Source organism: Galleria mellonella, unplaced genomic scaffold, assembly GCF_026898425.1.
Source record: "Galleria mellonella isolate WM207_F2 unplaced genomic scaffold, CSIRO_AGI_GalMel_v1 utg103, whole genome shotgun sequence".
In the NCBI taxonomy this organism is placed as follows: domain Eukaryota; kingdom Metazoa; phylum Arthropoda; class Insecta; order Lepidoptera; family Pyralidae; genus Galleria; species Galleria mellonella.
Window position 1 is genome coordinate 2,356,286 of NW_026441966.1, and position 15,370 is coordinate 2,371,655.

The 15,370-nt window shown below is 33.0% G+C and overlaps 3 protein-coding genes across 4 annotated transcripts; 1 reads left to right on the forward strand and 2 right to left on the reverse strand.

Moving 5' to 3' along the window:
* Window positions 1-359: 359 nt before the first annotated feature.
* Window positions 360-10,872, forward strand: LOC113522167 (DNA polymerase eta). 2 transcript variants are annotated; one of them, XM_026907842.3, is made up of 8 exons: window positions 360-871; window positions 6,150-6,284; window positions 6,867-6,969; window positions 7,074-7,290; window positions 7,874-7,991; window positions 8,189-8,329; window positions 8,580-8,947; window positions 9,166-10,870. In XM_026907842.3, the coding sequence occupies exons 1-8, from the start codon at window positions 738-740 to the stop codon at window positions 10,317-10,319; spliced, it is 2,370 nt and encodes a 789-aa protein (XP_026763643.2). In that variant the 5' UTR covers window positions 360-737; the 3' UTR covers window positions 10,320-10,870. The 2 variants fall into 2 exon arrangements, with proteins under 2 accessions (XP_026763643.2, XP_052749892.1); XM_052893932.1 differs by having other exon boundaries at window positions 737-867; window positions 9,166-10,872.
* On the reverse strand, window positions 890-4,448 carry LOC128200412 (uncharacterized protein K02A2.6-like). Its single transcript, XM_052893813.1, has one exon. The coding sequence runs from the start codon at window positions 4,390-4,392 to the stop codon at window positions 1,234-1,236; it is 3,159 nt and encodes a 1,052-aa protein (XP_052749773.1). The 5' UTR covers window positions 4,393-4,448; the 3' UTR covers window positions 890-1,233.
* Window positions 10,873-11,103: 231 nt separating the features above from the next.
* Window positions 11,104-15,007, reverse strand: LOC113520952 (60S ribosomal protein L10). Its single transcript, XM_031912316.2, has 5 exons — window positions 14,887-15,007; window positions 14,735-14,763; window positions 14,346-14,651; window positions 11,691-11,853; window positions 11,104-11,305 (listed from the first exon to the last, which is right to left on the reverse strand). The coding sequence occupies exons 2-5, from the start codon at window positions 14,755-14,757 to the stop codon at window positions 11,138-11,140; spliced, it is 660 nt and encodes a 219-aa protein (XP_031768176.1). The 5' UTR covers window positions 14,758-14,763; window positions 14,887-15,007; the 3' UTR covers window positions 11,104-11,137.
* Window positions 15,008-15,370: the final 363 nt, after the last annotated feature.

Genomic DNA, 15,370 nt, shown 5'->3' on the forward strand with positions numbered 1-15,370 from the left:
TATTCTCATTTATGTATGAGTAATACATATTACTAGATATAATATTTAAGTTATGACTAATCATATAATAATATAGATTGTAGTTCTTCAGTGATGTAATAATTTGAAATAATGTTCACGAAGAGACTCTGAAGAAAATCTATCTTGTTTTATAATATTCTATACCTTTAGCCTATACCCTCATACCGTTGTCTTAATCTCTATAATTGTATTATATGCGTATATTATGATATGGATGACAGTTCTAGTTTTGTACATGTAGACTAGGCAGCATGGTTTTCGACCTTAGCCTCTTCCACAACGGAACAAACGTACTAAAAAAAAGTGTACATAATTATTAACATTGACGTTTTTTAATGAGAAATAATTAAAGGTGCAAATTCCAGACAAATTATCTTTTTGAAGACTAGGCAGCATGGTCTCCGACCTTAGCCTGTTCCAAACGGAACAAACGTACTAAAAAAAAAAAAAAAAATTAAAGGTGCAATTTGTAGTTTTTAGCAATTTATTAATGAAATTATATTTATTTTTGTAGATAGCTATTTATTGGATTTTTTTTTGTTATCGAAGTTAATGTAATAATGATAACTGATGCTTTCTCACAAACAAATGTTTATCGAATCCAAAGGTATTGAATTATTAAAAGTTTGAAAGTGAAGGCGGGATACAACGGTGTTTATTTTCTAAAAGTTTATGATTACATATTATAACATTGGACTCATTCTAAATTTTCTAAAATGGAACAAGAAAACAGAGTGATTTCATTAATTGACATGGATTGTTTTTATTGTCAAGTTGAAGAGAAACTTAATCCAGAACTCCAAGGAAAACCAATAGCGGTTGTGCAATATAATCCATGGAAAGGTGGTGGGTATGTAACATACAAATATATATTTAAGTCCCCATTTCCAATAACTAAGAACCCAAAATTCAAAAATTGGAAAATGTGTAAATAATTACTTATCTAAACAAAATAACCTAAATACTTAAATGATCGATTGCGATCTTGACTAAAAAAAATGCATATTGTGCTAAAAACTGATATCTATGCCACAATATACCCTACTTTTAATAAAATGCAATTTCACATGACAGAGTATATATTTAAATCTAAGACAGTAAAAAATGTCAGAGGTTAATATGTTTTTTAAAAAGAGTATACGATGAGGTTGTAACATTACTCCCCAATGAATATGATTTATATACAATGTTTGTCTGTCTCTACAATGTTTCTTAATCATAAAGTAGTCGTCTCGGAGGGCGTCTGGTACGTACACTACGACGCAATGGTACGGCTGTTTCCTCGGCCGTAGAATATGCCTCTTTAGTAAGTGGTATTGATGTCAATTGTTGCCATTCTTGTGGTAGCTCACAGGGTGATGTTTGTAACGGTGTAATTGGAGCATTTGCTTGAGTTTGCTCTGGAGAAGGTTCCTGAATTTCTGATGTTGGGGCCTGTAATGGAGTCATACTCGCTTGTGAGTCTTGAGATGGTTCTTTAACCATTCCTCCTATTTTGGTACTTTCAGCTTCATCAATTGCTCGAGAACGTATATGATCTGCATGTCTTCGTTTTTCCACACCATCAGGTGTTTGAACTAGGTACGAATAACGGTGAGTACGTAATGTTACAGTAGCAGGATGCCAAGTTGATTCATTTCGCGTGCGTATATAAACTGGGTCACCACTCTTAAATTCTTTTAAAGGCTGATCTCCATGTAAGTTAGTTTGAAGTTGTTTGAAATTTAGTGTTTTTCTTAAATCTGGGCGTAGATTGTCAAATACACAATTTAGTTGATGGCCAAACATTATTTGTGCTGGAGATTTACCTGTTGTAGAATGTGGTGTATTACGATAACTGAACAGGAAATTTCTTAAGCGTTGTTTCAAGTTAGCTCCGTCTTCGTTACTGGCTGATAACCGGGTCTTGAAAGTGCGAACAAGGCGTTCTGCTAATCCGTTGGAGCGAGGATGGTACGGTGATACCCGAATATGTAAGATTCCATACTGCTTGCAATAATTTTCAAACTCATGCGACGTAAATTGTGGACCATTATCAGATACAATAATCTTGGGTAGACCGAAAGTAGTAAATATTCCATCCAGTTTAGCACATAGTTTTACTGTAGTAGTTTTAGTCATTGGTCGTACTTCAATCCATTTTGATAAAGCATCAACAACTACTACCCAATACTTTCCTTCGAAAGGACCTGCGAAATCAATATGAATTCTTTCCCAATTTTTTTCTGGGATAGACCAAGAGTAAATAGGGAGTTCTGGATCATTCGGCCTGTTTTCTTGACATTTATGGCAAAGTTTAATATATCTATCTATATCTTCGTCTATGGAGGGCCACCAGACATAAAATCTAGCCAGAGCTCGCATAGCAGATGTGCCTGGATGGCCGCGGTGGAGGTAGTGTAATACAGCTTTTTGTATCCCTTGTGGAATTACAATTCTTCCGCCCCACATTATAATTTTATTCTCGATGGCAAGTTCTTCACGTTTTCGATAGTAAGGTTTTAGGTGACTATTACATTGATTCTTCCAGCCAAGTTTAATATGATTGGATACTTCCCTTAGGACGGGATCTTTTCCTGTTTCTTCTTTAATCAGTTTCTCTGAAAGTGTTAAATCAATCATTTTTATCGCTTGCAATCGCGTGCCTATTTTATGTACAGTCAGTTCACCTTCAGACGGTATTTGGTCAGGGTTTGGCATTCTTGACAAAAAGTCTGCAAGAATATTGTGTTCTCCCTTTCGATACTCAATGTGATAATTATAACACCCAATTGCTAACGCCCATCTCACCAATCTGTTATTAACAAGTTTAGGCAGATTTCTTTGTGGGCCTAAAAGGTAGATTAAAGGTTTGTGATCAGTAATTAATGTAAAACGGACTCCTCTTAAGAACTGATCAAATTTTTTGATACCAAAGTAGATAGCTAATGCTTCTCGGTCTATTACAGAGTATTTACTTTCTGCAGGTTTTAATTTCCTAGAAGCATATGCGACCGGTTGTTCAATATTGTGTTCTTTGTGGAAAAGAACAGCCCCAAGTCCTTTTTCGGAAGCATCACATGCTAGATAAAGCATTCGTTTATCATCATAAGCTATCAGAGGTCTTGTTTTTGTTATGCAGGTTTTTACCTTTTCAAATGCGGTTTGTAATTCTTTCGTCCATTTCCATTTTTTTCGTGAAGATGTTAAGTCGTGCAAGTCTGAACAAAGTGTATGTAAGTGCGGAATGAATCGCTCGTAAAAGTTGACCATTCCTAAAAAAGATCGTAGTTCTTTAGTATTGTTTGGCGCTGGAGCTTTAGCGATTGCATCAATTTTTGTTTTAGTTGGGCGTACACCACGTGCGTCAATTATGTGTCCAAGATATTCAATTTCGGGTTGGAGAAAACTACATTTTTTTAAGTTAACTTTGAGGCCAGCTTCTAGCAATCTCTTGAGTACTGACGTCAGAGTACTTAGGTGTTCGCTGTCATTTTTTCCTGTTACTGCAATATCATCGAAGTAGACGGCCGTATTCGGGATGTTGTCTAGTAGTTTTTCTAAATAATGTTGAAAAATTGATGGTGCTGTTGCAATACCGAAGGGCATTCGATTGTATTGGAAATATCCTTTATGTGTTGTTATTGTAAGATACTTTTTTGATTCAGGGGCAATTTCAAATTGAAGATATGCATCCTTTAAGTCAATTTTGGAAAATTTTTCACCATTTGCAAGCTGTTGTCTTAATTGGTCAAAAAGTGGTACTGGATGTAGGTGTGTTATTAATGCAGGGTTGATTGTGACGCGATAATCACCGCAAATACGAATTTGACCATTAGGTTTTACGACATTAACTGTTGGAGTTGACCATTCTACGGGTGTTATGTTAGGATCCACTTTTGTGATAATCCCTTCTTGCACTAATCGATCTAGTTCCAGTTCAATGTTCTTTTTGATACTGAATTTTACAGGACGTGGTGGAAAATGTTTTGCTTCTGTTCCCGGTTTAATGTGAATGTTGACCTGATAGTTTTTTACTTTACCAAGTTTGTTGTTGAAAAGTGTTGCGTAATTTGTTAGGATGTTTTGTAGTGTCTGTTGTTCATTAATTGCTTTAATAGAATATACAGCTTCCGGAAATTCCATTCCAAACATTTCACTCCAGTCTAATCCAAACAGCATAGGGTCTGAAGTCTTCATGACAATGACAGGAAGAATTTTTTGTTTTCCCTGTATTTCCACTGATACTTCTGTTAGTCCTCTTGGTTTAAGTTTAAAATCATTATTTCCATATGCTTTCAGAGGTGGTGAACGTTTTAATTGTGGTGATCCAATTTGTTTCCAAAATTTTGTATTTATAATAGAGAACTTCGAACCTGTATCCCAATCCATTGTACAGGGTATGCCATTGATAATGGGGTCTATTCTCTTGCAGTCTTTGTTCTTGTTAAGGTGATATACTCTTGTTCACTACATTCGTCGTCTGTAGTAGTTGACGATGATGATGATGATGATTCATTCGCGTCTTGGTAGCGAGATGAAGTGGTGTTTTGAGTCCTTTTAATGCTTTGTGTGTGCGGCCTGCTGTCAATAAAAGCGCGTCCTGTTTTAATGCAACATGATTCGAAATGGCCGATTGTGTCACATGCTTTGCAATTATGATTTATAGCTTTGCATTCATCATTACTATGCTTCTGTTTATTTCCACATCTGAAACAGTGGTCTTTTTTGAGTTTTCTGTTTATAACTTTATTGTTTTTATTGTTTGTACGTTTATGTTTATTGTCTCTTATTCTTCTAACAATGTTATCAGATTCTGCTATCTCTCTGGATTGAGCGAAAGTAAATAGTTGTTGGAATGTGACTTCTATTAATTTTCCAGTCTCATCTTTCTCAAGCAGGTCAGGCCATCTTTGTTTTAGGTCTATCTCTAACGCTGCATGATTAAGGCCTGTTGCAAATCTATCTCGTAATTGTCTCTCTAGCAAATTGTCATATTTGCAATCCTTACTCAGTTCCTTTAGCCTGTTTGCATAATTTGTCATTGACTCGTTTTGTTGACGTGTTGCATTCCAAAAATCAGTGAGGGCTTTATACCTTGTTTTTCTAGTACCATAAAGGTCAATTAATTTAATTTTAATGTCGTTATATGTCGATGTTTCAAAATGCGGTGTGAACGCTACCTTAACTTCATGGAATATTTCAGGGCTAAGGCATGTGAAAAGTAATTGTCTCTTCACATTGTCAGTGTCTCCACCCCATATGTTACATTTGACTTCAAAGTAGTCTATGAAATTATGTATATCCGTTGTTGCGGGATTGAATTGATCGCATTTAAAATTTTTTAAGACTGTGTTTGACGATGTTGTCAATATGCTCGAGTCTGTTGCACTCGTAGTAGGGGTCTGTGACGTTCCACTTACTTGTATTACTGTTTGTGTAAGTAATTCCAGTATTTTAGTTATTTGTGTTTGTTTGGTTTTGTTGTACCTTAAGGAATTCTTCCATTAATTCCGGATTCATTTTAAAATCCTCGTCGCCAATTTAATAAAATGCAATTTCACATGACAGAGTATATATTTAAATCTAAGACAGTAAAAAATGTCAGAGGTTAATATGTTTTTTAAAAAGAGTATACGATGAGGTTGTAACACTACTTAGACAATTATCTTGCGTCATAAATACTTGCAGCCTCACAGAGTCGATCAATCATAATCTAATAATATTGATGTAGATCACTAGCAATTCAAGTTTGAGCACCTCGGACTCAAGGTATAAATAAATATTAATTGACTACATGTCTTAATTTCTTTATAGAAACTCATAATAAAGCAGATAAGAATTTTAATATAAATACATAGTTACTGGTAGTTTTTAAGTTCACTTCAAGAAGAATTGTTAGTTTATTTAAGTTTTTAAAATTTCCAAAATTTCTCTTTCTTAATTTTGTTCAACAAAAGTACCTATTTATTTTAAAAATACTGTACATGCATATAATATGAACATCTGTTCTTATACATACATACATACATACATATCTGTCACACCTGTCTCCCATTAGGGTAGGCAGAAACAATGGAACGCCAAATGCTTCGATTCAGAGAAACAACTGTTCTTATAATAAAGTTTAATATTATTTTTAATTTAAGAATAATAGCTGTCAATTATGTGGCAAGAGCTATGGGAGTGACTAGGCACATGAGAGGTGATGAAGCCAAAGAGAAATGTCCTGAGATACAATTGCCATCTGTTCCGTGTCTCAGAGGAAAGGCTGATATAACTAAGTAAGTATTTACTATTACTTAATTTATTTTTAAAACATAATTTTAAATACCTATCATGCTATCCTAGAGTATAAGGGAAGATTTTGGACTATCCTTCAGAGAGTCTTTGTGGCATGTTATTTGTCCCACATATTGCTTTTTTATACACTTACTTGAATATTAGTAAACATCTATTAAAAAAAATACATTGAGACCATAAAATTTGCATTCATTAGCTATAGACCAAACAAGAATCTTCTTTCGAATTTGTTGATTTACCATTGACTGTATTTTTAATTTTTTGCCACCTAGTATGTGAAACTGTTTAAATATTAACCCTCAGATTCAAAAATCTTCGATGCTCTCATAAATCTATTTTAGCTATCCAAGTATTTTGTATTTTTCTTTAGTGCTGAATTTCCAATTCGAAAAAAAACAACAAAATATTAAAATTAGACATATACATTTTAGTTTTTACAAATATGGAGATAATTTTATATCACAATTATATACTTGCTTTTTTTAAATATTGATTATAATAATTATTATTAATTACCTTTAGTTAAGTAGTTATAGCAATATAGGTATACAAATATTTTACAGGTATAGAGAGGCTGGGAAGGAAGTAGCTAAAGTTTTACAAAGATTCACACCACTATTAGAGAGGGCATCCATTGATGAGGCCTACATGGATATAACCAAACCTGTAAGCATTAACTTTTCAAATATTATAAAAAAATAAATTAATTTCTTCAATTATTTTAATATCTACCAAAAATACCAATTGTCAAATAATGTTTAATATTATAGGTAGAAGAAAGACTTAAAACTTTAAATATTAACACAGTCAATTCAGAAATGCTGCCCAATACTTATGCCCTTGGCTATGATGGTGTGGATGAGTTTATAGCAGATGTTCATAATTATGGAGGGCAGTGTATGGAGTTTGACTATGAACACGCAAAGAGGTTACTTGTTGGGTCAGTCATTGTGAGTGAGATAAGAGCTGCTGTGTTCAAGGAAACTGGTATGTTTATGTTTTTGCTTACATATCCTAAACATGTTTGTTAACATAACTTTTAAATATTTATAGTAAACAAGAGCCATTTTAATGTAAGAATTAATCTTTTTTTTATTTTTTATACAACTTAGAATGGCAAACAAGCTGATGGCCCACCTAAAGAAAAGTGGTAACTATCGCCTATAGACATGTGCAGTACCATAGACATACAGAGTATACTATTTCGCCCATTATACCCTCCATGCGTTGCCATTCCTGAAGACTCAGGTGTTATTAGTGACTCGGATTGATTTACATGTATTTTAGTCAAGAATGCTTGATTAGGTTTGAGACCAACTAAGACCAGCCGTGACGTGCGCAGACAGGCTTGTGCTTGCATAAGTTAATCCAGATATTCTTACATTAAAATGAGGTACAATAAAAAGTTTATACTTATACTAAAAGTAGTTTATACTTACTCCAAATGCCATGATAGATCAACTGACCTGACTTCACCTTTTCTATTTAATTTTCATCAATAAAAAAAAACTATAGTTGAAATTTTTTAATCCGAGTTTCAATATAACCAAGCAATAATACCTATTTCCAGGTTACAAATGTTCAGCGGGTATAGCCCATAATAAGATACTTGCCAAACTGGTATGTGGAATGAATAAACCTGACAAACAAACTGTATTACCGAAGCATTCTATTAATATACTATACAGGTAATGTATATTGTTGTTTTTCACAAGCATCACAGAACACAAATGATTGCCCCAATTTCAAAAGGTTAATGCATGCTTGTAGTAGTAGAGAACTTTAAAGTATATCTGAGAAGGTCTAGAAAAGTAAATATTTTATAATTACTACAAGTGTGCACTCAACCTTCAATATTATAATTGTAAATTATATAAATTTACAGGTCTTTATCTGTAAAGAAAGTAAAACACTTAGGAGGCAAGTTTGGGGAAACAGTTTGTGAAGTGTTGAAAATTAGTACAATGGCTGAATTACAAACGTTTACAGAGAAAAAATTACAAGAAAAATTTGATGAAAAAAATGGGTAAGTCAGGTAATGTAAGATTTGCTGATGTTTTGATCCAGTAGTTAAAGATAATTATTACATACATGTATTAATATTTCCCTTTGTATCACAACAACATTCAAATTAATTTGGATCAAAATTGACAGAGACATAGTTTAAAATCAACAATAGGGTATATCATTAAAGATTTGAATGTTACAAATATGAGGTTATTTTTTCTATTAATTTTAGCAACTTCATATTACAACCTGTGATTAATTTATTTTAGTTCATGGCTATATAATATAGCGAGAGGCATTGATATGGAACCTGTCCAAGCAAAATTCAATCCAAAGAGTATTGGATGTTGCAAGCAATTGAGGGGTAAAGCTGCAGTAGTCAACTTGGACAGTTTAAAAAAATGGCTTACAGACCTGGGTGACGAAATAGACGATAGATTGGAAAAAGACTCATTAGAAAATAATAGGACTCCAAAACAGATGGTTGTAAGTTTTACTACACAGTTGCCTGACGGAAGAGACACTAGCAGCTCAAGATCGTACAATTTTGTACCAGATGATGAACTATGCGGTGAACTATTCTCCAGTAAAGCTTTAGAATTGATTATGGACACTTTGGAAGGCATAAAACTCAAAGGTATATTATTTTTGTTATTTAATGATAATCTATCTTACATTTTATCCTATATCTCATATCATCATGCAGAAAAGAAGGTCAATAACATTTGGTAATCCTACCTATGATAGCCAAATATTTGGTTTTACTTATACATGTTATGTGGCATATCTGATATCATTTTCTAATCAGATATTTGATTTTTTTTTTATATATATTTATGTAAATTATCATTTCAGGAGATGAAAGTAACAGAAAATTAAAAGGACCGATAAAATTCTTAGGGATTAGTGTAGGTAAATTTGAAGATAATTCAGAGATTAAGAAAGTTAAAAAAATCGTTGATTACTTTGGTGCTGGATCATCAAAAGATATTGCAATGCAAACGAAGAAGAATGGGAATTCAAATAATATGGAGAAAGGTTCTACAGATAATAAAAGTAAAGATGGAAAGGAATATATTATAGATAAATTTTTTCAAACGTCGAGCAAGAGTACAGAAACTACTGAAAATTTATTTACAAAAACGAAAAAAGAAAACAGTCCGGCTACCCAATCATTTTTTGCAAATTTTTTAAATGGGAATGTGAACAAACAATCTACATGTGTTGAAGCTACAAAACCTGTAATATGTACAGACAAAAGTGAAACAGCTCCACCGATAATACCTACCTGTGAAATTACTAATCACAGGGAAAGTAGCAATGATTCTGATTATTCAACTTCCACAATTAATAATGAAATTAATCAGAGTATAGCATTGTTCGAAGATGACCCTGATGATGTTTCTCGCGTGAGTAATATGAGACAATTGTTAAATAATTCTGGTATAATAGATGAAAACAGTAATAAATCTTATCCTGACACAGAAAATAATTGCATTCTTGAATCCAATACGCCCAAAAAACCGGAACCATTGGGGACATTCTGCTGTTCAGAATGCGGAAAAACTTTGACAATTGATAAGTTTGATATACATGCCGATTATCATTTGGCACTCAAGTTGAGAGATGAAGAACGACAACAAATACGCAATTACGCAGAGAGAAATAAAAAAACAACAAACCAAGAGACTAAAAGAAAAATCTCTGTAGTTGAAGAAAATAAAAATGAAGCTGTTTCGTCTATAGCTAGCTTTCTAGTAAAAATTGACGACACTGTTCCGACTGAGATGTGCTCGGAGTGTGGCAAAAGGATATCTGTAGAAAAAATTGGAGAACACTTAGATTTCCATGAAGCACAAAAATTAAACAGGGAATTAAATAGGAAATCTAATTCATGTCACACCAATGGAAATAGTTCCAAGAGAAAAAAATCCCCTCTTTCAATAGATAAAATACCATTGAAAAAACCGAAAGTACCATGTAAATCTATCGATTCATTCTTTAGGTAGCTATTAAATGCAATCATTTATACATAATGTATTTTAAATATGAATTAAATTTTTATGATCTTTTGTTAATGCTTTTCTACTCACCCTCTTGGTAATAATTATATACCAGATTGGCCAAAACGAAAACAGCTGATTCAGATGAATGGTCTGATTGTAATGACATAATTTTCCCACTGGAAATACATCACAGCAATCAACGATTCTTGTTTCGACGCCGCGCATTTGCAATTTTACGATTCATACGATGTATAATACGTCGGTATCGCGCGGTCAGTAGGGCTTCATCATAAGTAGTTTCGTACGCTTATGGTATTGACTTTAGACAGCTAATTCCGAGCGTCGCAGTTAGATTTTAATATGTATGTTACATTACCGTTTTTTTTTTCTCTATTTCATTGTATGTATAAGTTATTATTTCTTTATATTATGCCATAATATCATACATATTATTTTAAACGATAAATAAAAAACAAAAATATTTTTCTGAATTTTTACTGTTTTCTGTTCAGAATAATGATTTGAATTTAGTTTCAGTTTTTGTCGATCTGTCCCTTACACTGTATAGCAATTAACTTTTACCCGCGATTTAAGCCTCATGTCCGGGACAAAAAATTGCCTATATTCTTTCCTATCCCATACAGTATGTGTTTCAATTTCATAGTAATTGGTTAAGCCATTAATGCACAATATAATAATTAAACTCACTTTCACTTCATAATTTTAGTAAGAATTAACATGCCATTAAAAAGCCACGAGGAATAGCTAGTAAATAATAACACAAAAGAAAATTTTACACTTTATTGGTTCATAGTCCAGTATTAAACACTGAGGATTTCAGCTTGGACCTTCTTCCAAGTGTCGAGGGGGCCGTGTTCTGGACGGTACCTTACATTGCAACCGTCGTTGGCCAAACGGCCTTCCTCACGGAGCTTCTCGAACTCATCGCGGTCATATTTTGTGAAACCCCACTTTTTAGAGACGTAGATCTGTAAAGGCAATTTCAAAATTATTATCTCAACAGAATCAATATTTTTATAATGTCCTTTGAGGAAAAAAGTTTTAACACAAACAATATATATCCTATACCACTGTGTTACGTCCACTGGAGATTCCTTTTAGGGATAAGTTCACCTTTACTCACATCTTTTTTGTTACTATTACTGTATGTTTTAGCGTGATAAGGAATATTATAATATAAATTATAAAAGTGGTCATACTAAAAACTAACCACATCTCATCTTTAGGTTTCTAACACAATCGCAATCTCAAATCTCATAAAAACCAATTTAAAAAGTTAAAAATAAATAGAAATGTTAATATTTAAATTATCTTAAATACTCATAATGAACTAAGAACTAAGTAGATGCAGACCTTCTGACGACCAGGGAACTTGAACTTGGCACGACGCAGAGCTTCAATCACCTGCGCCTTCCAACGGTCACTGGAGCGCACCGACATGATGGGCTGGCCGATGTGCACGCGCGCCACTGTGCCTTGCGGCTTACCGAACGCACCACGCATTCCTGTCTGGAGCCTAACATACAGAAAAAAAAATTTTAGTCAATTTCATAAAAAAAAAAAATGTAAGGAAACTTGTTTCTGTGACTTGTAATAGGTGCTATAGCCTGTTTCAATAGAATTCAATAAATGTTAACAAAGTTTACATCATTAAAAATGAGATATTTTCAATATTATCAAGCAATTAATTAATTGTATATTTATTATGTTAAATGGTTTGATTTTTTTTTTATTTTTGTTTATAGCAATTAATAAATGTGCTAAATAGCGTACTTGGGTTCATCCAATAAATTGCAATAAATAGAATTAAAATTATAAAAATGAATATATAGAATTAAGATTTTTATTTAAATTGATGGAACTGAAGTACATTATGTTCCACAAATTAAAAAAATATTCAAATCTGTTCAAGTATATAGAAGTAATTTTTTTTTATATAATTTTATTTTGGGGCTTTTATCCTACTACTAACCTTAATTAGGAGTTCTAATGGAACAAAGAAACTTGCATAAATAAATAATAAAAACATTACATTTTGTTTAAGCACAAGTAATAAATAATATGCTTTAATGATGAAAATTCCTATATTAATATATTACTCAGATTCTTTATTAGTCCACCAACATAACAGACACTACGAGGTTTGTCCGGAAAGTACGTATAAAAGTTTTTTAAAAATTTTATTTTACAATTATTCAGGTAAATCAATTTTATCCCCTTCAAAGTACTCCCCCTGTGACATAATGCACTTGTGCCAACGCCGTTTCCACTGTGAGAAGGCTCCTTGAAAGTCCTCTGGTTGTAGGTTTCTCAGCTGCCCCGTCGTAGCTTTTTTTATCTCATTTATGTCCCCCAAATGCCGCCCCCGAAGTACCAATTTGGTTTTTGGGAACAAGAAGAAGTCACACGGGGCCAAATCCGGCGAATAGGGGGGTGTTCGGTCACCGTAATGGAATTTTTACTCAAAAACTCACGGACAACAAGAGAGGTGTGGGCAGGGGCATTGTCGTGGTGAAGAATCCAACGCCCCTCTCGCGCCAATTCTGGACGAACTCGTGCTACACGAGCTTTGAGGCGTCTGAGCACATCGACGTAGAATTTTCCATCAACTGTCTGGCCTGGAGGGACGAATTCTTGATGGACAATCCCCCGAACATCGAAAAAAACAATCAACATTGTCTTGACATTTGAGCGGGATTTTCTTGATTTTTTTGTTCGTGGTTCCCCGGATGTCTTCCACTCTTTGCTTTCACGGCCATTCTTGCCGAGTTTCGAGAGAAACTTGATTACGACGCGCTGCTCTTCAACGGAAGCGGGCTCCATGCCGACGGGGTTTCGTTAAGAGGTAACTTCACAGATGGCGTGACAAGCCAGTTCGCACCGCACGGCGGTCAGACCAGAACTGAAGCATTGTTAGGGACATAAGGAAGGGGTCCTGCGCTTACCTGGCCTCCCCACTCCTCTTTCTCGCATTCCAGAACACTTTTATACGAACTTTCCGGACAGACCTCGTATTGTAGTGCTTGTTTATAGCTATTCCTGAGGATTAATGTGTTATACCTCCACACTTTATAATTTAAACCATACTTCATTTACAATAAAATACAGTTACGCAAGAAAAATGAGTGAGGCAGGAGTACTCATATAAATTACAATCATCTTCATTTATTCTTCTTCATTATGTACTTATAAAGTAAATAAATAAAATACTAACAATAATAAATTAAATAAAATTGATTCCTATACCTATCTTTAAACAGTGTGTAAAAGTATGTTCTTTTTGAGTATGTTTGTTTTGAGTACTAATGTATACAATCCCAACAAAGCAAATTGAAGTGTCAACAAAAATAAAGTTTAAAAGGGGAATAAATGATATTGAACAATTACATATATAGAAGAAATTACATTGTAATGTTAGTTTGTCAAAATAAATATCTGCAACTTATGCAAATCTTATCAATTTACCAGATAGTAAAATTTATTTTTAGCCACACTAATTGCTCATCTTTTTCTAACAACCCATAACTATACAGTATTGTACTTATAAAAATCAAAACCATTTCCAACACATTTTGCATTTTTTGAGAAGTAAAATCTTACTGTTATTAATATGTATAGAAAAAGATAACTACATCATTTCTTATCTTTTGCTTTTTGTTCCTTAATTATTTATTGTGCAATAATATCTAATAATAATTCCTTTCATTCCCTAATTTTTTGCCCATAATTTCGACTGCTTGACTGGGATATGTTCATTGGCCAGGATAAAAAATTGCCTATGATGCCATATATATATGTCTGGGACAAAAAGTAGCCTATATTCTTTCCTATCCCATATAGTATGTGTATATCAAATTTCATAGTAATTGTTTAAATTGTCAAAGAGATAAGGAGTAAAAATGAACAAATACACTGTCACATTTACAAAATAAGATTGTGTATGTTATATGGGAAAATATTTTATGACTAGATACAAACTAAAGAGTAAAAATATAGAAATATTAATACCTATCAGCTCCAGCGCACGATAACATTTTATTGATGCGAATGACATGGAATGGGTGAAGCCTCATGCGGATGTGGAATTGATCTTTGCCACAGTTCTTCACGAGGTACTTGTTGCAGCAAATACGGCCTGCCTCCAAGGCTTCCGAACTCAGCTGTTCGTATTCATCGGACACTAAGTGAACGCATAGTGGAAAGTCGTCCACTGTCGCCTTCTTCTTACCCAAGTCGAAGATACGGATTTTAGGATCCGGTACACCACGACAAAACCGGGACTTTGGGTACGGTTTGTTTTTACAGTAGCGATAACTGGAATAAGTAAAGAATTATTTATTATAAATAAAAAACTAATAAATTTAAAATGAAGAAAAATTTCGAGGTTGCAAACTTACCATCTTGCTGGCCGGCGCCCCATTGTGATCTGAAATAAATAAAAAAAATCAACTCAATAATTATAACAAATAATTTCTTTACAAAACTATAATAAAATATATATCATTCGAAATGATTTCTTTAGATTTTAAAAGAGAAAATAAATAAGCACCTTCACAAAGTGACACCGTAACTTCGAAGAATTAAAAAAAAAGTTTTGACTTTGCACTTAGTGTTGCTATTATTTACTATTAATATTTTTTTTTCAATAGTAACAAAATGTTTATCAATAAACAAATTCAACATCGTCATTTAATTTCATACAAACGATTAATATTCTTATAACAGTTTATTTTTTCCAAACAATAGTTTGAAATTATAAATACTTGGGTACTATTTGGTATACATAATTTTTGTTAATAATTAAAAATAACACCATGAACTTGCGAACTTGGTTTGAGATAGATTAAGGATAGAAGATTCAGGAATTTCTACAATTTCAATTTAATTATTTAATAAAACTGTTACAGCATATATCATCAGTAATTAAACGTTAAGAAGTACTATAAAATTAATTATACTGAGCCTTAAAATAACTATTTTGTGGGAATAGTTTTAAGTAAACTAAGTACGTTATATTAAGTATATGATTAGGC